This window comes from Cebus imitator, unplaced genomic scaffold (genome assembly GCF_001604975.1).
Source record: "Cebus imitator isolate Cc_AM_T3 unplaced genomic scaffold, Cebus_imitator-1.0 Scaffold246, whole genome shotgun sequence".
In the NCBI taxonomy this organism is placed as follows: domain Eukaryota; kingdom Metazoa; phylum Chordata; class Mammalia; order Primates; family Cebidae; genus Cebus; species Cebus imitator.
The window spans coordinates 656,724-681,412 of record NW_016107561.1 but is presented as its reverse complement, the minus strand read 5'-3'; the positions used below and the strand labels follow the sequence as shown (position 1 = coordinate 681,412).

Sequence of the window (24,689 nt, the reverse complement as noted above, 5' to 3'; positions counted from 1 at the left end):
GGTGACACGGAGGGATGCTGCGGTGACACGGAGGGATGCTGCGGTGACACGGAGGGATGCTGCGGTGACACGGAGGGATGCTGCAGTGACACGGAAGGATGCTGCAGTGACATGGAAGGATGCTGCAGTGACATGGAGGGATGCTGCAGTGACATGGAAGGATGCTGCAGTGACATAGAGGGATGCTGCTGCAGCAGCAGAGACAGAGCCTCCATCTTTTCGTCTCTTGCTGCACTGCCTCCAGTGCTAATGGGCACTACTGCTACTAATGACTTTTCAAATAGCCAATGGTTTGATTTCCTTTCCTCCTTAGGTAGGGCAGATTTTAGTCCTCCTTCTTTGACAAATTTCCTGAGCAATGTTACATGGTATCGTGAAAAGTCAAATGACCTGGGCCTCAACAACTCTTACAGTGAATGCAACTTAAATAACAACCAAGTTCAATCTTTGGCGAATCTATTCCACATCTGACTAGTCTGAAATATGAATGAAGTCTTTGCTCAGTTTTCTGCACAAAAATCTCTCAACAAAGGAAACACTGCAGAAGTACCTCAAAATAATATGTCATCATTATTGTAATCAGAAAGAGAGAAAAGTCTGAAAGCAGAAACCCTCACTTCTTGTAGTACAGAAGTAGCTGGAAAGGATATCTCTAGTACCATCACAACCTACCACCATCTAAAACCTAAGCACAAACTCTGATCTCATGAGATACAATCTTCCTAACACCAGAGAAGCCAAGTTGCCTAAGTGGTGCAATGAGAAGGTTACATAATAGAATGCTGAGCCGGTGCTCTGAAACAGTTGTCAGATGCAGAACTCACCTGCAGATCCAAGGCTGCAGAAGCTTATCCTGTGAAATAGTAATTAGATGTGCCATCCTCACACAAAGGTGATCCACGTTAGGATTCTGCCAAGACATTCAGTCATACCTCATCTATCTGGTCTCATCAGTATCAGACGGAGATTTCTGTTCTTTGGGAAAGTTTTACCTCAGCAGACGTCAAAAACAAACCTCACATTCAATAGCCTCTGAATTCTTGTCTCTTGTGCACAAAGTCAGCCAGATACCAACAAAGCACAAAATTCAAATTTGTGTCTCAAACCTGCATGGCTGACTCTTAATAGATGACAGAGGTTTTCTACCAACTCAGCAAAAAATAAGAACAAAAAGAAACTTGTATTTGGAAGCATTATGATAAATGGAGGCTATTGCTCATATCTGTTCAAAGTGAGTCTTGCCAGAAACACAGGCCATCCCAGTCTAGTCCTTGAGATGTGCAGAAAAATATTTTGATACGAAATTAGTGGCTTTGAAATTTCTGAAATCTAGCCATGCTATGCAAGCATATTCTATAATATTGCCATGGGAATTTTTTTTCATTTAATGTGTTGCTTTGATATTGGCTTTAACAGAAGCATAAAGACAAAGTGGATATTCTTGAATATTAAATAGAGTTCTAATATGTGCTGAGTCAAAACTGGAAAGACCCCAACAGGTAAAGGCAAATATCTTAAATACCAATATAATCTGTACATATTAAAACACACAGCCATAATGTCTAACAGCCTTCTTTCTCGGTTCTTCAATATCAAACCAGAACTCCCATCCCATGAAAGTCACTAATTGGCTCCAGTGATCTTACCTTACCAAACCATATCACTGCCATGTTCAGAGATTAAGAAAAAAAAAAAAGTTTTACCAGTTTTATCCAGCATAGTAAGACTAAACACATTTTTTTTAGTCCTTACTTTCAAAATATTTTGGGTTTCATTCCACTTATTTGTCCATTCCTTGGTCAATTCTTGAACCTAAAAAGAAAAATATAGATCCGTGAGCGCTTCATAAAGTTTATAATTTTCTTGTAAATAATTTCCAAATTCTAATATCTCATGGAAAGATGTACTATAATTTTTTAAATGAGACAGCAACTTTTACCCCTGAGAGAACCATCACCAAAGATAAATCAAACAAGCTGATTTCATCCTAAAACCTACATTATGGCAAAGGAAAGAACAGACAGAGATTTGTCAATTTGCCTAGAATTCCACAACAGCCTTATTCATGGTCTGCTTAAGTAAAAGCTGCTCCCTTGGATTATTAACCAAAATTACAAATTCAAGGATGACAACGTCCCATTAAATGGGTTAATTTTTCATGATTATATTTTAGGTCCTAAAAAATAGTAATTTATTTTTATTTCTAATTAGATGATTAAATCACCTTGGATGCTGTAGCTTTCCTTTAGGAGATAATTTGCTGTTGTAGCTAATTAATAGGGCTTATAAATCTCATTCTATCTTTTATTTTTAAAAGGTGGTTCTTTAATTGACTTTTTTAGTAAAAGCAAAAATCTTTTGATAAAAATCACTTCTTTCCAGTTGGCTCAAACTTAGGGGAGAAAATATGCTCAACTGTTGAACACAGCACAGTTGGAAACTGCTTCTCAAAGTTCATGGAAATATTTTGTTAGTTCCCTAAAACTTTATAAATGATCCTAGCAATTAATTCATTAGGAAACAAAAAGTGATAACTGAAAGATAGAAAAAATATGAATGAAAAATGTGTTCTGTGGAAAGGAAGAGACCAAGGTCTACAAGAGAGTAGCTCCAGAAACGGGAGAACTCATCCTTCCCAAGCCTTTTCCTTTCGACATCTTCATCATTCCCGCCACCTCCTCGCTCCTAGCAGCAGGCACCCTCCCATTAAAGCTACCTGGTCTCCGCAGGAAGTTTCCCTATTTAATCAGAACAAAATGAATGTACAAAATACATCTACTTGTACTCTCACTGCTAAGATAAAGTGACTTTCTATATGCCACTAAGATAGCAACTGGAAAGGGTATTAATGAAAAATAGCATCAGTTATTGACAAGTATCAGCAGTGATGGTTTATCCAAGAGGAAAACCAAAATATATCTCACTCACCTATAATCAATCATTCAGGGGTCCTCAATTTACCTCAAATAAGATTGTGGGACTTCTACGTTAACTCAAAAATAAATAAATAAATAAATAATGTCACTTCTTTTACTAGTTATTAGTGCCAAAATCTATCACCTTCTAGATGAAAAACAAAGGAAATAGGACTGGAATAGCCTCCCTAACTCTGTTTTGCTTGTTTGTTTGCTTGTTGTTGTCTTTGGGTTTTTTTGGAGATGGGGTCTCACTCTGTTGCCTGGGTTGGCGGACAGTGGCGTAATCATGGCTCACCATGCAGCCTCTACCTCTCAGGGTTCGAGTGATCCTTCCACCTCAGCCTCCTGAGGAGCTGGGACTACAGGTGCACACCACCGCACCCAGATAATTTTTGTATTTTTGTAACGAGGAGGCCTCATCAGCCACCCAGGCTGATCTTGAACTCCTGGGCTCAAGCAATCCTCCTGCCTCAACCTCCCAAGGTGCTGAGATTATAGTGGTTGGTGAGCCACTGCACCTAAGCCTGCTTGTTTTCACTGGTTTGGTAAAACTGTCCCGATTTATCTTAAACCAGTTCTACACTCCAGTCCTTCATTTCATTACTTGAGTGATAACAACCCTACAGACTCCTGATAGCAACAGGTCATGTGGCTCTCCTGGCTTTTTGTTTTGAAAAAGCTTTCAGGGGGCCCACCAGTGTCTCATGCCTGTAATCCCAGGATTCTGAGAGGCCAGGGGGCAGATGATGAGGTCAGGAGATCAAGACCATCCTGGCCAACATGGTGAAACCTCATCTCTACTAAAAATACAAAAATTAGCTGAAAATGCTGGCATGTGCCTGTTGTCAGCTACTCGGGAAGCCGAGACAGGAGAATCGCTGGAACCCAGGAGGCAGAGATTGCAGTGAGCCAGGATCATGCCACTGCACTCCAGCCTGGCGACAGAGCGAGACTCTGTCTCAAAAAATAAAGCTTTCAGAGAAGGATTATTCTTATGCCTTCTCCCCCTCCAGAATGGGAAAAGCCTGGTGTGTTGAATTTACTAATTTATACTCATCAGTTAACAGACTATCACTGGCAATTTATGTGAGAACACAAAGCATCCAACAATAAATGATCCTTCATTTCACCAACAGATAGATTTCTCATTGAAGAAATGTGAGCAAATCAATCCTTTTTGAATTCAAACAATTCTAGCTTAGAAAAAGTAAGTATGTCTTTGATTTATTTTACTTTTATATTTAAATGAAATAATAACCATTTAAAACATTAATTAAAAAATGCAAACGTGCTACTACATCTAATAGTGGGATCAGGTGATGACATTTATATGCAAGCGAATTGCAAACAATTAAAATGGGTCAGCAAAAAAACTAGATGATAATTTAGAAAATGTTAGAAACAAGATAGGCATTTCTGTCACAGCATGCATAATACATTCAAATTAATATGTTTATTGGTTTCCATTAACTTACTTGGTATTCATGAAAACTATTAAGAAATAATTTAACACTATGTCCAGATATAGTTTAAATTACAGCACTCCAAATTAGAATTTGAAGCACTAATACATAAAATTTCCTTTCAAAATAAGGAATAAGAAATTAATGTTTTTACTAATGTTATTATCAGGATATTAATCAGCATAATTATTCTAGATATATCAACAAGTTCCTAACTACACCCCTATTTTTATCTTCCAAATTGTGTATTCTTGAAAAAGCTTTTACCAACAGAATCCAATTTTCTTTTTCAATCTGTTTTAGCCATTCAGCACCATGAACAGAATCGACTCCAAAAATTGTTTGAATGTCTGTTTCTCTTTTCACAGAAGTTTTTTAAAAAAATAAAAGTATGAAAGCAGGTCAGCCATAAAACTGGTTTCTCAAAGGCATGAGCACACACATTGGCTTCAGCCCGTAACAGCTCCAGAGCTCTTCTCTCTCTGGTTACTCACGGTCACCCTCGCCCATCTCAAATCTCATCTAGCTTCACAGAAACTAAGCACCTAACGAGAGTAATCAGAGAGTCCTCAGGTGCCACTCTTCCCCCTGGAAACAACAAAAAGCTGAAGGGTGGTCACTGAGAGGCCATGAGGACCACCACTGTTTCATGAAAACACAGCGTTGCTCCAGTCAACTCCGATGACCTGAGCAGCCTCACTGCTTTGAAGGATCTGCATGTCCATTTAACTGCAACTAACCATCACGTGCCAGACAAATTCCATTTATTAAACGGCAGAGAATGTGCTGCAATACATAAAAAGTCATCTATTATGCTTCTTGCAAAATGATCACCAAGGAGGGAGGAGGCTAAGTGCAGTAAAGAAAAAGAAGGCATCTCAAATGGCGAGTCCTAAAAAAGCATGCACTTAATAGTAAAAGATACGATTTTAAAAAATAAGTCAAAGTATCACTTACTCTTGCTTCATTCTGCTGAAGTTTTTCCTCCATACTTAAAGCTGTGGGGGAGTCTAAGAGGGCAATCTACAATATAAACCATAAAAGAAATCAGCAATTAATAAACAGCAATTATCTAGGAGATTTTTTTCCTGAATAAATTATCGAAAATTTGACAGAAACTATTAAAGGTAAAAAGTAATGTCCTACACCCTGCCAAAAAGTGTTGATTATCACCAAGTCTTTATTTCACGAGATACATCTCATAATATTCAAAACCATGGCATCCCAGTAAAACCTACATCTGCAATACAAATCAGCAAAGCAAAAGATGTAACATACTGACATTTTGCCAAAATCAAACACAATCTAAATCCCGAGACCTTAAGAATTCATCTTTTTTAATATGTACAGAGTACAGCATTCAAAAGGGATGATGCCTAAGTCTTGCTGAACCGCAGGCATCCGAGATTTGTCCTTGTTGATATATGAAAATGAAACGCATTTATTTTCACTGCTGATGGCATACCCCATATGGCATGGCTACATGACAGTCTCTGTATCAATTTCCTTATCCCTGTTGAAGAAGTGTAAAGATTGATGCGAGAATGATAAATACCAAAGTCAGTTTAGAACTGAGCAGGATAAGCAGACAGAGACAGGACAGGGACACGGAACAAGGATGGGGCCTAAACTGCACTTGTAACATGTGACTCCCTGACCTCAGTGGCAGGGACACTGCTTCATATTCTGCCTCCTTTTCTCATGGCCTAAGAGATCCCTAGGAAGAAAAAAGAAAGAGAGTATCCCTCCCACCCACCCACGGGCAATCACTTTTTCCCAATTTGGTTGTGTAAACTTACAGTTAGTCTGGTCATATGCAAGCGTGTTTTTGTTGTGTTTTTAAATATAAGTGGGGTAAAAACACTATTCTGGATATTGCCTTTTTAACTCAACAATATATCTTGGAGAAAAATTCAGTGAAAATAAAACTGCTTCATTCTTTTTAACAATTCCAATTCCATTATGCAATATTCCATTGTATAGATATTCTATGATTCATGTTAGTGCTCTCATATTAACATTAATGTATTTTTCTTAATATTTCAGGAGGACTATCCTTATGCCCATTGCCTACAGTATGCATGGCTCTATCAATAGAATAAACTCCTAGGGAGGAATTTGTGAGTTATCTATACGTTTGGTTTTTATTTTCTATAATTGCCAAGTTGTCCTCCCCAGATATGGCAGCATTTTTTTTAAGACCTATTTACTTTCCAATATCTCATCAAACAAAAACCCCCACAAGGTAGTCTTCTTAGGCACAGTTAAATATTCAAACTACGAAGACTACTGTGGGCCACACCTGGCATCTGTGTACTGAACAGAAAGCTGAGCTGGCCAGAAGGGAGCACAGGTGTTCGTCTTGGTGGGCAAGGTCTTTGTGACACACTGTGCAGTAGTCCTCACAGATGTCCCCGAGCTATTGTTTTTGGCCTTCCTGAGTAACCATTCGTATGTGAGGGGTCGAGATTCACATGCTCATCTGTGAGATCCACCCTGGTTAGAAGCCCATGCCCACAGGACCCAGTATCTCTTTCAAAAATGCCACTGGCACATCTTCCAGGGTCCCCGCAAGGGATACACCCTGTTACAAGAGTCACTGCCCTCCAGGAAACCCAAAGCTATGGCTTCTCAGTGGAAGTTAACATATATATGCAGTTCATCCAAATCCAGATGTAATTCATCAATTAGGGGTCATTTTCATCATTAGAAATGTTGCCTAGTTAGACAGGTGTCAACCCACTTTTATCTGATTTGCATAGAATGAAGCCAGAAAGTTAACCCAAGGTCAAAACCATCCTCAGTGAAGAAAAGGGAGCTTTGTTAGCACGTTACTACAATGCATCATTGCATCTAACATGTTGTCTTGCACACAGATGGTACTCAATAAATATTTTTCACTGAAGAAATGAAAGTGGCAGATGTTAGTATTACTGCATTGTTTATATATGGTTGACAATTTTCAAAACAATTAGAAAGCCCTTTATAACGTGGGTAATTTTACAGAATCCACTGTTGAGACTTTTTATTGATAATCAAAGCTGAAACATTTCTGCCACATTATCAAGTCAGTAGATAATCACTGACTGAATATAAGCACAAAGACTCATGACCACCAGCCCTTCTGGAACATTATTTTTAAGTACATGTAAAGAACAACCTTCCCAAATCCTTTTAAAAGAAATCGTTTATAAAAGTACCATTTTCAATTAAATTATTCTTTGCAAGGTGTGTTTTTAGAAGAAAAACGTTCCGAATCAAATAATATTCAGACTAAGTTCATATGTTGTTAAATCAAGAGTAACACTACCTCAAAAACACTATTACAAAACTGTAATAATAGCAATTCTACTAACAATGTACACACGCAGCCCTTGCCTCACACCCCCATCAATATCATCAACATACTGTATAATCAATTTTGCTCCTTGCCCAACAGATGAAAGGACATAAACTATACATATATCCTGCTTTGAGAGAACTTGGAGGTATCATTTACACACAGCTAAATACTTAAATCTAAGGTCCACTGCTTGATGTACCCATGAACATGTATAGGTATAACCATTTCACTATTCTTAAAATCTGCATTTATTATATTTCAATGACATTGAACATACTTTCGTATGTACAGAAAGCATTTGAAACTCTTTCTTTCTGTGGATTGTGTTGACATTCTTTGCTCCCTTTCCTGCTGTTTTGTAATGGTGTCTTACGTTTTCATAGAACCTCTTTTCCTAACAAAGAAGGTAGTCTTTTGTTTCATGAACAGCAATCTTTTCCCTCGTCTGTATTGATTAGAGTAAATTTTCATTACGTTATGTAAATATGCTATGTCTTTACTTTTGTCTCCTTGAGCTTCCACAGAATGAGAAAGAAGAGTTAAAGTTTTCTGTGACAAACGTGTGTGGCTCTGTCTCCTGCTATTTCCAACAGTTTGGTTGTTTTTTTCACTTACGAAAGTTGATGTCACGTCTGATTTTAATTGTGAGTTGCACCCTTTGTCATGATAAAGTGCTCTTTTTTTAAGCTCACACAATGCTGTCCCTGCATCACTTTCTTTCCTCTTGAATTCACTGGTAAGCCTTTGTCCATTCTCACAAACACCATATAATTTAGTTTTACTTTGTGAGCCTATCTGAGATGTGTCTTCTTTAAAAGTTTACGTATAATGATACTTTTATTATTTAAAATTTATCTTTAATCTCAGCTACAAAAGTGAGTAATTCATTCTACTTTCATCTTCCCTTCCTATCATCTTCTTTGCTTCCCATCTTGGGTTGTGTTTTTCATTTCTATACTGTTTAATTTACTTGTTGTCTCCAGATACATTCAAGAGAGATGAGGGAGTCAAGAGACATTTTCTCTCTGCCAAATTCAATGCAGAAAGATCTAAAAATATGTTTAAAATATAATAAAAGAGAACACTTAAAAAAAGAAGATATTCAAATATCCAACTTCATCAATCGCCTGAGAAGTAGAAAGTAAAATTATTCTATGATTCTAGTATACATCCATTAGGATGATTACAATGAAAACTAGACAATACCAAGCGTTGCCAAGAATTGAACCAGCACTTTTATACACTTATGGTGGTCTATTAACTGGCACAACTACTTTTAGAAAATTGCTTGGCAATATCTACTAAAACTGAATATATGTACTCCTTCTGACTCACCAATTCCACTTGCAGACATAAATCTAACAGCAATGTATTTATATATTAACTGAAAGACATCTAAAGTCCACAAAGCACTAACAGCCCCAAATAGGAAATCCCTCAAATGTCCATCAGAAGTACAAAGGACAAACGAGCTGCAATATACTTGTATGATGGAAGACAACTTAGAGGTGAGAACAGATGAATCTACTACTACGTGTAACAACACGGGTAACTCTCACAAACATAACGTTGACTGAAAGTGAGATCAAAAGAGTGAATCTTTTTCATGATTTCATTTATATAAAGAACAAAAACAGGCAAAAATAAAAACTAACAAGGCCTGTGGAGGTCAGGACAGTGGCTCCCCTTGAGAGAAAGGGGAGTAGCTCCTGAAAAGAAGGATTAAGTGGGGCTTCTAGGGTACTAGTGCTGCACTGCCTCTTAAGGTAGAAGCAGGTTATACGGGTGAATTTAGCTTATGAAAACTCACTGAACTATATACATATAACTTGCAATTTTTTGGTACATATAATACCTCAATAAAAATTCACATATACAAACTGCTACATATATCTACATATCTAAATCTGCATAAAAGAATCAAATACATGTCAAGATCTTTTGCTTTACTAAAATGGTGCTTTAAAGACTCACTGCAAAGACAGAAAATTATTAAAAGTAGAAGTTGATTTTCATTTAGCAGTGCTTAAAAAAATAACCCTAGAAATGAAACTTAGATATAAATAACATTCTCAATGAACGACAGCAGTACCTCAAATAGAATATTCTAGGAATAGAGTAATACTCCCAGAAAAATGGATACAGAGATGTTTAATGGGCATTTAAGAACACCTGCTGTTTTTATTAAGCATCACAAATTTAATTAATTTAGGATAAGCCTATATTGTCTCAAAATGATTTATAGCTTCATAGCATGATAAATTATTTTAAATTGAATTCACATTTTTATTGTAATATGTATCAAAAATTTTGTCTGCAATGTGTTCTAAAATAGACTTAACTGTCTTTTCCATCCTCATTCCCAAAATTACAGCAACAAAAATACTCCCTAAATACTGCAGTGGTAATAGGTCGTAAAAGGAATAGGAAAAAAGACTATAAAATACAAGGCAACTATATGGCATACCAATACCTCTGAAGACATTTTTCAGAGAGAAAATGTAAAGTTTTAATAAATTAAAGGTTTTCTGTCTATATAAGGCTTCTTCCAATGAGTTCCTCAGTTTAGTTTAAAAAAGATCTTTTTTTTGGCCTGCATTCTTTCAACCTAATAAAAAGTTAAGCACAAGAAGTTCCAAACCTAAAATACAATAAAATAAATAAATGGGAAAAAAAAAAAAAAAGAAGTTGCACCTAGAATTCTCCAAATACTTTCCTTCACATATAGTAATTTGAGTGATCCAATCAAATCATCATTAAATTCTTCCTTTATATAAACAATTTTTTAAAAACATTGAACAAGATTCCAACCTGTAATCCCAGCACTTTGGGGAGGCCGAGGCAGGCAGGTCACTTGAGGTCAAGAGTTCCAGACCAGCCTGGCCCACATGGTAAAATCCTGTCTCTACTAAAAATACAAAAAAATTAGCCAGGCACGGTGGTAGGCACCTGTAATCCCAGCTACTCAAGAGGCTGAGGCATGAGAATTACTTTAATTCGGGAGATGGAAGTTGTAGTAAGCCAAGATTGCATCACTGCACTCCAGCCTGGGCAATAGAGTGAGACTCCATCTCAAAAACAAAAAAGAAAGAAAAGAAAAAGATTCAAATAACAAGGTGGATAAATGAAAATGACTATTGTGGTTCATCTTCATGTTATAAGGGTCACATAGAGCTGGACTCTTTATTCTGACAACTTCCCTTCAGGCAAGGGAGGCTCCATACTACCAAGTAAAATGCATGCGGAGATACATATATATATTTTGAAGCACAATGACCAATTCCTATTCAACTGCTGTCTGCCATCCTGTGGGAAAGAACTGCCAGGTACATTTCAGGACATGGGAAATTCAGTGAGGTTTTCATCCCACCAATGTTTTCAAAACATTTATGGGATGTCAAGAGCTTCAAGTGCCACATAATCCTACATGGAAAGCACTGCTCCAGAGGGACCACTTTGCACATGGAGAAAAGTATTTCTTTTCATGATATACTTGAGACATCCATTCATGAGTTAAGAAAACAGGGTAACTCCAGTCTAATTTCAACATTTTAAAAAGCTATCCTTCATTTTCTTTCACAGGTTGCCTTCCTTCACAGCAATATCTAAGCCTACTAGAAGTTGACTTCCACCATTCATCACAGAATGTAACTCTATACACACACAATGCAGATGATCAGGAAGCTTACTGAGAAAATCACAAAGACAAGGAATCTTCACTAGAATCCCAACAGATTCTAAAATGAGGCCATTTCAACAATCAAGCAAGGGACCCGGGGCCAAATCTCAGCCAGGTCACGTGTGTAATACACATGCATCCCTGAGCCATCAGAGCCACCTCTCTAATAGGTGACATGATACAGACATTCAGAAAGGTGTTCACGCAAGTCTTTTATTCTGTTAAAACACATTTTAAAGTCATAAAACGCATGGGTGAAATTTTAAATACTACTCTAAGCATATCAATTTTTTTCCACTTAAAGAGATTATGCCATTAATCCTAGTGCATACTAAATTTTCTATCCATAATTGATAACTATTAATCATTTCAGGTTTAGTAATGAATGCAAAGGCCATGAAGAGGTTGATATAAACGAGGGACTGGCCAACTCATTCAAAGCTTTACTTAGCACTTATTTACTCAAATCAATAGCATGAGCGAGAAAATTGTCTCATTAAGATCTAGAAATAGATGCCATTACTCAAAGAAAATTATCCATAAATCTCAGAAAAACCCAACCTGATTCCCTTGAGCAAGCAGCGTTTTCAGTCTGGCTATTTCAGCTCGCAGCTCACGGATAAGTTTGACATTGGCATCCTCATTAATGGTAGGCTTGTTGATGATGTTTTTGGCTCTATTTGCATAGCGAAGAGTACTTAGGGTTTCTCCATAATTGACATCAGCAGGTGAAATGGCTGTGAAGAATGTATTCAAAAAATAATTTATCCAGCACTCCATGTTTCATTTAGCACAAAGTTGGTTTGTAATTTAAAAGTCAGATTAACCCCAGGTCATTGGATAGACTAAATATTCATTGCCACAGTAATTAATATGAAAAATTTTCTCAGATTTCTAGGAAAGAGTGCTCACAATACAAAATGAAATGTCATTTTGCTCTTCTCAAATCTAGAATCTACCACCTAACCAAGTCTAAAATGAGATATGAGACATTCCCCTATAGTTAGGTACTTTTCCCTGCTAAAAATGTAAGAAGGTTTCAAGACTATTTGTCATCTCATCATTAAGAGGGAATTCAAATACTTTTAAAAGTTCTGGCAAAGTCTACCATCTGAAGAAAAAAAAAAAAACGAATAAAAAGAATATGATAAGTTTTGAAAACAGTCACTAAATCACTGTATTCTCTTCTTCTTAAAGCTTTGGTTAATCTTACCCACCTCCACCACTACCACCCAACTTTAAGGCTTAAGTGACTTTACAAAAGCATGGAGGTGTACAACGCAGGGTAGATCCTGCTCCTCCATAGGTAACACATGGCATGGGGTGTGGGAAGGACATGAAGAGAGGGGAAGGGAAGAGGAGAGACAGGAAGAGGAAAGGGAAAGTGGAGTCAGAAGGGAAACAAGTTCTGACTTCTCCCAAACAATCATCTTCCCTTTCTACATTTTTTCTCTATTCTGCTTCTTTCAGTTAATTGGTTGAAATATAGAAATAAAGTACATTACTGTTATCATTACTTGTAATATGCATTGGGTTTTTCCCCCTCCCAATTCTTAATTTTAAATTTCCCATTTATTGCCTTAAATAAAAAAAACAAAATTGGGTTATTTTTACTTTGTGTCCTTGTGATTTTCTCCTATGGGGTAGTGAAGTTAAAGTTTCTACCTTGTACTTCAAGCAAATAAAAGCTGAAAAGTCTTTCTGCATGTTATCACAGCTTCCAAAATATAACAGTTAATAATATGATGCTACAGACTGGATCATAGCAGGATCACAGTAGGTGATTTTCTTCAAGATAGAAAAACCATTACTTTTTTAAGATGTAAAGGGTGCTATTTCCTATAAAACACTTCAAACTTAAATATTTACAGTTAGTTCACAGAAAATTTTGTATGCTCAGGAAAGTAAATCAAAACTCTTACTGGCAATCATGATAGTTTTAGAGTTTCCTCCAAGGCTATCTTTTAACAACCAAGTCAATACAGAATCCCTGTAAGGCACAAAAACTTGCTTCTTCTTTGCAAGAGGGTTTGCTGCATCCTGAGATAAATCAGCTATAAAAAGAAAGAAAAAGAGGACAATTAGAAAACTTTTTTCCTCTAATTTTGCTTCAAAAACCTTGAGGATAGTACCTCGGTACGCAACACATATATTACACATGAAGAAAAAGAGGAGGAAAAAGAGGAGGCAGCAGTCGGGCATAAGCATACCTAAGGCAGAAATGACGTTCCCTAGAGTCACGAGGGACTTGTTGATATTTCCCCCTTCCTTTAGCCTAACCCCGGTGGCTCCGGTGGCATCTGCACGCTCACTTCCGGCAAGATCGACCAAGTGGATCTTGCTCACAGTTTCACATGGCATTTCAGAATCAAATTTAGCCTGTGGTAAAATAAAAAATAAATAAAATTGAAGAGGTGCAAAGGGCCCTGATGTTGTTGATGATACAAATTCTAATTATTTTCCACTCCTCACTGAGATCTCTCAGGGTAAGCATTTTACAATTTTGTTGTTTTATTGGCCTTCATATTGATTATAGATATCTCTCAAATTTAATCCAATGCAACAGTAGTTACTGCATATGATTCTTAAACTTTCTGAAGAATCATTCCTTTCTCCACAAAGCCCTGCTGAATCAGGCTGTGGCAGAACAGGAAACTAGGCACTGAGTGGCACTCAGCAGAGAAGTATAAGTAAGCAAATAATGACTTTCATTCTCATGTAGAATCCCAGCCTTCCAGAAACAAAAGCTCTCCAAAATATGATCAACACAGACAAGTACAGAAAAGAGCATTCAACCATTATCGGATGTTAAAACACCTTGTTTTACAAATTAATTTTTTTATGTAAAATCTTAAATACTATATTCCTTGCTTCTGAATTCTACCAAAATTTTATATTCTCAAAGACTTCTGATCTATGTGTTGCATTTGTAACCAAAATGCCCCCCCAAAATTACCGTATTTTTATAGAAATTAAAACCTTAGAAATGAGAGATGGTGGCCAGCCATAGCAGCTTATGCCTGTGATCCCAGCACTTTGGGAGGCGAAGGTGGGAGGATCGCTTGAGTCCAGGACCAGGCTGGGCAACATAGTGAGATGCCATCTCTACAAAAACTTGAAAAAAAATTAGCTGGACATGGTGTTGTGCACCCGTAGTCCCAGCTCCCTGAAAGGCTGAGGTAGGAGGATCTCTTGAGTCCAGGTCAAGGCTGCAGTGAGCCGTGATCCCACCACTGTACTCCAGCCTGGGCAACAGAGCTAAAACATGTCTCAAACACACACACACACACACACACACACACACACACACGAAAAACAAAGACCAAATTAGAGATGGTCATATGCTAATCAGGCACAAACCAGAAAGCAGGAGAAAACCCAATCATCCAGAGTAAATCCAAAGGAAAGGCCTAACAGATTAGGATGTGAGAATTTAAGGAGAGTTGTTCTGACTGGCCTTAGAGGATTCATTTTTTTGCTCTTGATCTCCCTCATTAGTAAAATACTGCCTCTTTGTATCCAGTGTGTCCAACTGTTAACACAGATGAGGCCCTCCCCAAGTTACTAGCGCATGCTTAGGCCCCGACAGAACCCTACATTTTTCCATTCATCTGTTCTACTGGCCTCGGTGTTAAAATATTAACCCTCAGTAACTTCCACACATGTTCAAGATGCTCTCCACCTCTTCATCATAATGAATTCTTACATTAGTACTTATAAATATTCGCTGCCCTTTGATATTATTCTAATAATCATAATCAACACTGCGAGGTGAGAGCCATGGAGCGGTAATGCACTTCGCCGTGTTACTCACCTTGGCTTCCAGCTGGTCTGACTGGCAATCCATTATTTCCCACAGAGTTTGCAACAATGAAAACTTTTGCTTAATTAAGCACAGAGCAAGTTGTTTTATGTCTAGAACAGGGTGGAAGTCTGCTAAGTATTTCTTAAGGGTACACATCAGGATATTTCAAATTACTGTGATTGTAACCACAGAGAAACTCGGTGCACAGCACATGTTCAACTCTAATTAACAAGAAAATGACAGTCAGTCACCTTTACCTGCTGCTGCTCCTGGTTCAACAATGATCAGTCCTCAGCTGGTGCTAATCAGCAACTAAAGACCTCAGGGAGGAAGCCAGCCGGCCCGCAGCTGCCCTTACCTGAGTGAACTTGATGGTGAAGATGGCATGAGACCTGCTACTGACGTCATTCATCCCAGTTGCTGCGGTGGTCCGGTTGATATTGCCCGCATCCATAAGTTCTTCTACATCACCATAATTCTGTACTAAATGTTTGGATAAATCTGAAAACAAAATGGAAGGGGTGAAGAAATCCCCCTGATATATAGGAAATGGAATACAAAGTTACCCTCTATGAAATCATACACAACTCCAGAATCTGCTGACCTGTCTAAAGACCTCACTTGTCTCTCTAGGGTGGTGGTATATAACACAGACCTGGGAGCTAGGTGGCTGGGGTCGAATCCCAGCTCTGCTGCTTACTAGTTATTACATAGTTATGGACTTATGCACTTACACAGTTATGGTCAAGCTGCTTTGCTTCCCTGTGCCTCAGTTACCTCCTGTGATCATGTGTTCCTACTACATAGGGCCACGGTCCCCAACCTTTTTGGCACCAGAGATCGGTTTCATGGAAGGCCGTTTTTCCACGGATGGGGGGTGGGAAGAACAGATTGGGGATGAAATTGTTCCATACCTCAGATCATTAGGCATTAGTTATATTCTCCTAAGAAGCACACAACCTAGATCCCTCACACGTGCTGTTCAGAATAGGGTTGGCGCTCCTATGAGAATCTAATGCCGCCACTGATCTGACAGGAGGCGGGGCTCAGGCAGTAACGCTCGCTCACTGGCTGTTCACCTACTGTGCGGCCCACTTCCCAACGGGCCATACCACCAGTCTGTGGCCCAGGGGTTAGGGGCCTCTGACATAAGGTATTTAAGACAAAGGTTAGCTATTATATTGTCAACCTCATTAGCATTAGTTATAGCACACAGAAGACAAATGTAAAAGCACGGCTTTCATGCAAAACCCAAAAGCATTTTTTAAATCATTTAAAACTTGTTTTATTAACCTTTTTAGAACATTTATATGGTTCTAAAGTCAAAGGCTACACAGTTACGTTGTGTAAAGGGTCCCCATCCCTATGCTATAGCTCCCTACGTCCCCTTCTGTCAGGCAACCAAATGTTACACACCCTTCTAGAAATAACCTATATATATACAAGCAATCATATTTATATATAACTCTCTCTTTCCCCTTACATACAAATGGTAGCATACCATAAACATTAGTTTGCACTCTGCTTTTAAATGTAGTAATACTGGCCATGCACACATGTATGTAGCCAAGAAAAAAAAAGAAAGAAAGAAAAAAGAAAAGAAAAATAAATAAATAATTGTAATAATACATTAAAGAACATTTTGTATCAGGTAAGGTGTTTCCTCATTCATTTTTAAGGCTGCAGGGGATTGGATCATACACATGTACCATGACCAATTTAACCATGGAAACTACAGAAGTTGTTTATATTTTATTTCCAATTATGAGTAATGCTGCTGCAAATAATCTTGCACGTAAGTCTTTTCAAATGCCTGTAAATGTTTATACAGAATAAATTCTTAGAGGTGGAATTTCTAGACAAATAGGTAGTTGAAATTTTGATAACTATTGCAAAATTGTTCTCCATATAGGGCAATTTACACCCAGCAGTAGCAAGGTATAAGAGTGCTTGCCTCTCCACACGCTCCACAATATTGTCTTACCAGTATTATTTATATATGCCAAAGATGGGTGACAAATGTTACCTCCATGTATTTTTATTTTGCTTTTCTCTTAGTAGGAGTGAGGCTAGGCATTCCTTCCTGCATTTAAAAATTATGTGTATTTCTATTTCTATGAACAGTCTAGTCATATTCTTTGTTCATGTTTCTACTTGGTTGTTGAGTCTGTCCTTACTGATTTATAGGAGCTCTTTACATGCCTGGAAAATTAGTCCTTTCTCTAAAACTTGAATTCAAAGTATTTTTCCTATTTTGTAATTAAACTTTTTACTTTGCTAACAGTGTTTCTGCCAAGCATGGTGTTTTATTTTGCTATTCTTTGTTTAGCCATTTCAAATTTAACATCATTTATTTTATGGTTTCTGAGTTTTAAGTCAAGTTTTTAAAAGCCTTCTTTCCTATAGGTTTCCGGAAAAAAATTAACTGCGGATTTTTATAGTCATTTTGATATTTAATGTTTGAAATCTTCAACCTAGTTACCATTTGTCCTGGTGTAAAATTGAGTTGTGGTACCAATTTACTTTTTTTTCCCTCCCAGACAGCTTAATAATTCCTCCGATAATTTCCGTAATGTTTGAATAGCACATTGATTATAAACTAAATTCCCCTAAGTATCTAGGTCAGATTCTGGAAGTCTGCCCTGTTTTGTTACTCTGTCTCTTCATATACCAGCTTTATATGTTTTCACATATGGGAAGACACTTATCAGAAAACATGAAGGCATGAGTTAGGCTAAAAACTCTTAAAAGTAACAGCTATACCACAGCTCACGGAACAACTACACACTGGCACACCCTGCTTTGCTTTGGGCATAAAAGGCAAAAGTTTAAGTGAAAATTTATTAAAATACAGTTGGGGTCCTGTTGGTATATCTGTTATCTCCCAGAAAAAGAAGACAATTAAAACCAGAAAGAACTTTAAACCTGTGACCAGTTCAGTCCCGCATCCACAGGGACACAAATGAAGAACATGAAAGCGTGTCTCTACGTACGATTCCTGCAGGCCAGCCATGCTGAGTCGCCTTATACAGAGGAGCAAAGATCAGCTTCATTACAAGGACAGCTTTAAATCCAGCCAATTCTTAAATAAGCAGCAAAGGCCAGTCCTGTACTCATCGTTGGTGGTGGCACTCCTCATAGCTGGCTGGGCCAGAACTAGCGTACCACAGCACGGATGCTGAAAACCACAGAGGAAATCCTCCAAATGCACTTGTTAACAGGCAAAGGTTCAGAATATCTTTACTGTCATGTATCACCTTGAGGGTCATTAAAAATACACTGCAAAAATGCAATGCCATTTACAGAGACAGACTGCGGGTTTGCATATCTTGCCTTACAATTGGAAAAGAAAATTCCAGAGATTTCTTAAAGACAGTGGAAATCCATTGGCAAGCCTCATAAAATCAACATATGCCCAGTGAAGCATAAATTCACTAACAGAACATCATGTAGTGACACCTCATGTCATTTTCACTGTAATAAAATCCCAAAATTAAAGAAATTTTTAAAAGCTTACCATTATGCTGTATTTGTTCTTTGAAAGCATTATTTTTACATAGATCCCAAAAAGAATATGGCTGTGAAATATCCACTCTTACCCTCAACATAGGGGCCTTCTTTGGGATGCTCACGGACTCTTAAATTGAAGGTTTTAGATGACTTCCGCCGAAGTAGATCTCTCACATGTTCGTTATAAATTTCTAAGTAGCTAAAAGTTTTAAAAAAATTGAATTCTGAAAAATTATTTCAGACATTAATATCAGTAACAACACATAACAGCAGCAACATGCTTACATAAATGGTGACAGCAGCAGTTACCATTTATGAGTGGTGACTACGTATTAGGTACAGAGTCCTCACTTAAGGTCATTGACAGGTTCTTGGAAAGTGCAACTTTTAGGGAAAGGACATAGAGTGGGTCCTCAAATAACATCACTTCCTTCAACGTCACATTGCTATAATGTTGATGAGAAAAAGAACTGGTTTTATTACATGTTGTTTTGCTTAAAGTCACAATTTCCAAGAAAGTATCAAGAAGCAACATTAGGCCAGGCATGGTGGCTCATGCCTGTAATCCTAACATTTTGGGGGGACCAAGGCAGATGGTCACTTGAGGTCATGAGTTTGAGACCAGCCTGACCAATATGGTGAAACCCCATCTCTACAAAAAATAACAAAAATTATCCTGGCGTGGTAGCAGGCGCCTGTAATCCCAGTTACTTGGGAGGCTGAGGCAGGAGAATCGCTTGAACCTGGGAGGTAGAGGTTGCAGTGAGCCAAGAGCATGCCACTGCACTCCAGGCTGGGAAACAGAGTGAGACTCTGTCTCAAAAAAAAAAAAAAACAAGAAGCAACATTAAGTGAGGACTTACTGTATCATGCTAAGCACTTGATGCAGATTATTTCATTGAATCCCTACAATAACTGAGAGATAGGTACCACTACTATCCTCATTTTATAGGTTAGGCAAGGGAGGATTAGTGTGACTTAAATAACTTGCCCAACACTACACAGCAGTCAAGCAGGTGTAAAAACCCTACACTGCCATGTCTGCTGTTGAAACTACCAAAGAGACTAGCTCTCCACATAGGTTTAATTTCAAGGAGGGAAAAGCACTTCAATCACTCAGATTTACTCATAGATTAGATTTATAGTGATCCAACCAACATACAGAATAATATAAACCTTACTAAGCTATAAGAATGAAGCAAGTAATTGAGTATACACTTAAAAAGTCAGAAGATCACTCCATCTGAGATGAATATCCTACGTTAGTTTCTGACCAAGCTATGACTTCTGCCAGCTCCCAAATCCTTATCCAAATTGTGTACCCAAGAAAATCACTAAAACTTTAAGCTTTATCCCCAACCCATAATCACAGGAGGGGTAAAGAGAAGACTCTTTTTCTTTAGAATCTAAAGGTCTTATTCATTTCCAGCACCCAAGTGGAAGCCAACCAGCACTGACTCTAATCAAGCTCACACACGGTTACTCAGGTGACAGACTCTACCTGACTTCAGTTCGAAAAGAAGCTTCATCCCATTTGGTGGTTTCATTTATCCGACTGAAGAGCCCTTCACAGATTCGAGGTATTAAGCCAGAATCTCCCTGCAATGGGAAGGACCAATGTCACAGCTGTCACTTAAAAGCAACTGATGACTGAATTTGCAATTTGCTGGCGTGAACTTAAGACTCAAGTGGCCTGTGAGCCAACCCCTGGCCTACCACAGCCCATGCCATGTGCCCCCTCCAGGACTGCTTCCTACTCTCTGAAATGAGATGATTGAGGCTTCTGATTTATACATGCTGGGACTCTGATAATATATAGTTATCAGTCTGTTAATTAAATCATGGCTTACGAACAAGGAAATTTAATCTCTAACTTTTAAAGACAGTGTATAAACTGTAGAATAAACATTAAAAATATATGCTCAAATGACCAAGGTAGGTAAAAAATATACACCAGGCAAAAAAAGAAGTATCAAGAAAAACTTAGTAATCCCCACAGCAGTTAATAATTGTCTTAAAAACTTAGATAACAGGACCACATTAAAACACATGCTGGCCAGTGCACTGGCTCACACCTGTAATCCCAGCACTTTGGGAGGCCGAGGCGGGTGAATCACCTGAGGTCAGGAGTTTGAGACCAGACTGGCTAACAGAGTGGAATCCTATCTCTACCAAAAATACAAAAATTAGCCAGGCACGGTGGCTTATGCCTGTAATCCCAGCTATTTGACCCTGGGAGGCAGAGGCTGCAATGAGCCAAGATCATACCACTGCATTCCAACCTGGGCAACAAGAGCAAAACTCCGTTTCAAAACAAAAACACATGGTATGTCCCTTGTTTGATACAGTAATCACTACCCTGGCCTTTTTTGATGAAAGATTTTAATACATCATATTATTTATACAATGTGGGTGTAATATTCAATAATATTCATGTTTCAGTCAGCCTTAAAGAGCTGATGAACCTCAGAATATAATAAAAATCAGGCAAAATGATCTTGTTAGGAAACCAAGATTTCAGAGCATCGATGCTTCTTCCCACGTTCCCTCCCTACCTTCACCCAACCCTACGCCCAAAAAACAAAAGAGAGCATGACTGTTTCAGAAATTGTTTTTTCTTTGTACCATTAAATCAGTACCAATTCTTAATAAGGAAAAATGCATCTTACTTTAAAACGAAGAAAAGATACCCAAGCAGCACTCAATTATAAGATCAGAGAAAAACACTTGTAACCTGTGAGCGCTTCATAAGTGTCTGACTTACATAGAATGGATACTAGGGAATCAACATAAAAATTTCACTTTTAGAAGTTTATTTTTTTCCAAAGGCGCAGTAGGAAAAGAGGAAGTGAGAAGTAATGATAAAAGGAAATGTGAAACTCTCAAAATTAGCTGTGTGTTCCTCTCATTTGTTCTTCCCTTTTCAGATTGAGGACTTGCCAAACAGCACTTACTGACTTCTTGTGTAAAGGAAAAGCCTGGATGTAAGCAGTGAGGTTACATGTCCTGAATAATTTATTCTGGAAAGATCTGTTCTCTAACACACGACCTCCATGAACCACCAAACCTTCAGCATTAAAGACACCACATGTGTGCCAGCAGGAAGCCCTCAGTCATATTCCACTAGTGTCTCTATATCTCGACCATGCCATAGGTTTGCCAGGCAATGAACAGAGCTTTCACTATGATATAAGAAAAAAAAAAAAAAAAAAACAGGTCAGGCGCGATGCCTCAGCACTTTGCGAGGCTGAGGCAGGAATATCATCTGAGGTCAGGAGTTTAAGACCAGCCCGGCCAACATGGTAAAATCCCGTCTCTACTAAAAATACAAAAATGAGCCAGGCACAGTGGTACACACCTGTAGTCCCAGCTACTCGGGAGGCTGAGGCAGGAGAATCACTTGAAACCAGGAGGTGGAGGTCGCAGTGAGCCGAGATCTCGCCACTGCACTCCAGCCTAGGTGACACAGTAAGACTCCATCTCAAAAAAAAAAAAAAAAAGAAAACACAAGCACGATCTAAATCTGGAGAAAACACAGAACAAGGTAAAGTTCTTGCAATAATTCCTAGTTTTTGCTGCTCTGTATTTTGGGGGAAGTATAACATTAATATCAGTTAATTTACATAGCTTATAAAACTGCATAAGTGTGTTTATAAATATACAAACTCTATATAAAATATACAATTCTAACTTTTTAATGTATTTGCAGGATTTCTGTAGTACCTTTCCATCAAAGAGTAGGGGTTTTTTTTACATTTTTTCTTGGGGAAAAATGTTTGGAATAATTTTAAAAAGAACAGACTTCAGTAATTTTATTCAAACTGTTGTGTTGGCAGAAAAGAAGAATAAATTACTTATGGGCCTAACACACTTTTTTTGATAAGATTATAAGGCCTTTAAAAACAGAAAATGAACTGGGAGTTGCATCCATTATTCATGCTTATATACTTAAAACTATTCCTAATTTAAAATCTCTCAAAGGAAATTCAGTCCAAGTTATTACTGAATTTTATCTTATTACTAAAGAATGATCAGAACACGAAAAGTCAGTAGACCAAATAGATAAAAGAGATAATTCTACCAGTCCCGAGAAAGATAATGAGAAATTTCCTTCCCACACAGTATAAACAACGTACAGAATTTCCCATCATAGTGTATGACTTTCCAGATCCAGTTTGCCCATATGCAAAGACACAAGCATTATAACCTTCAAATGCAGACTTCACGACATCTGTGCCGAGGGTTTTGAAAACCTGAAAACCAAAAAAAAAAAACACACAAAAGATACAATTATCATAGATTTTAATAAAAGCCCTTTCGGTGTTAACAATGTTCTTGAATGCTACTTTCAGCTCTTAAGGATTAGACCATATAAATAAATCACTGCAGAACCATTCATAGCAAAATATGTATATACCACAGTCTTTAACCAAAAACAAACTTTTTATGCAAACAAAAAGCAGCCCCATCCTCTTTCCTACTTAAGTTTACCAAAAAAATATCCTGAAGTATAAAAATGTAAACAAGGCAAAGTGATAATCATATTTAGAAGCAAAGCCTATTTTAAAGCATGATGATTAGCCATTTCAAATTATATAAATATACAAAGCTATTCATTCTATCAGAGCTTCCAGAAACAAAATATTCAAAACCTGAAGGTCACAGCAGCCAGAAATTACTGCCCAAGTCAAGCCAAATCAATTCCGTCATTTTAAGGGTCTAGCTATTCATCAAAATCAATCTCTGCAGGTGCTCATGGATATGAGTGACAGGTGGGTGCAGATGAGGCTGGGGTGGCTGGGCTTCCCCATGTCGGTGTCCAGACACTTTTTCCTATTTGGACATTTGCCCAGGATGGAGAGGGCAGGGAGACAAGCTGTGTGGGGCTGGGGGGTGGGATTCACACCTACAATGGGCTGAATCCACATCCAATGTTCCACATAATTTCACTACCCAATGTGGGTAGTGAAAGAAGGTGAAGTACAAATGCTTCACCCAGACAACTGATGGTAAATGAAGTAAATTAAGATTCAAAGTCTTCCTAGTTACAGCCAGCTGGAAAGAGACAACCAACGCTTTCATGTAGTCTCCTGTCCTCTCAGCCCAGCACACTAAGGACACACAAAGCATCTCCCTGCTTCAAGAGGTAGGCACAACAGCAGCTTAGGAGATGCCAAACAGGGAAGCTCGGTCAGCTTCAGGTGAAGGAGTCCTCTGTGGTGGACCATCCAAGGGTGGGCCTCAGCATCCAAGGTAGAGCCTCAGCATCCAAGGTACGGCCTCAGCATCCAAGGCACTGCCTCAGCATCCAAGGTAGAGCCTCAGCATCCTACAGAAGCATGCAGTCTGAGTGACACCACATCAGCCAACTCATGGGACCCAAACGGATCAACCAAAAAAGTCATCTCCAGCTACTGCCAAACCAAGAGCAGCAGGTCTCAAACTTTGCAGCACATTACATCACTTAAGAAGCTTTGAAAAGTGCAATGGCCAGGCCAGTAACTCAGCCCAATTAAATATGAATCTAAGGAGGTGTGAACCTAGGAATCCACATTCTTCAAAACTTCCTATGTGATTACAAAGCATGGCAACATTTGAGCAGCAACCGAGAGCACTCACATCTGCCATCAGCACAGGCAGTACAGGGACCCTGCGGGGAAGACAGGTTCCCATTAGGATGTGCCCATGGCCCACATCAGTGAGGACATATGGAGACAACTCCCCTTGGCCATAATACCCACACCCTGGACAGGGCCGATCAACCTGGCCACCTCCATTTCAGCTCCACCTCACCCATCCCTGCTGATAATACAGCCTGCCATCCAAGGACAAGATGAAAATACAGCTAACTGGACAACTGGACCTCAGCTGTCTTCGGATGCCAATTTCCCACTGTCTCCTACAGACTTTGTTTGCTCAGTCTCATTAGTAAAAGATTTCAATAAACTGTCATTTCAATTGAGTCACTTCC

The 24,689-nt window shown here is 38.3% G+C and overlaps 1 protein-coding gene across 11 annotated transcripts in view; it reads right to left on the bottom strand.

The window, feature by feature from the left end:
• Positions 1-24,689, bottom strand: part of KIF16B (kinesin family member 16B) — a 294,367-nt gene that overhangs the window by 212,673 nt on the left and 57,005 nt on the right. For all 11 annotated transcript variants that reach the window (XM_017498602.2, XM_017498606.2, XM_037727902.1 and 8 more), the window contains exons 4-12: positions 22,855-22,971; positions 20,220-20,317; positions 18,808-18,917; positions 15,567-15,709; positions 13,614-13,782; positions 13,326-13,457; positions 11,965-12,140; positions 5,339-5,404; positions 1,753-1,812 (exon numbers count right to left, since the gene is read on the bottom strand). In XM_017498602.2, the coding sequence (XP_017354091.1) occupies positions 1,753-1,812; positions 5,339-5,404; positions 11,965-12,140; positions 13,326-13,457; positions 13,614-13,782; positions 15,567-15,709; positions 18,808-18,917; positions 20,220-20,317; positions 22,855-22,971 (1,071 nt within the window). The remainder of the gene's footprint in view (positions 1-1,752; positions 1,813-5,338; positions 5,405-11,964; positions 12,141-13,325; positions 13,458-13,613; positions 13,783-15,566; positions 15,710-18,807; positions 18,918-20,219; positions 20,318-22,854; positions 22,972-24,689) is intronic.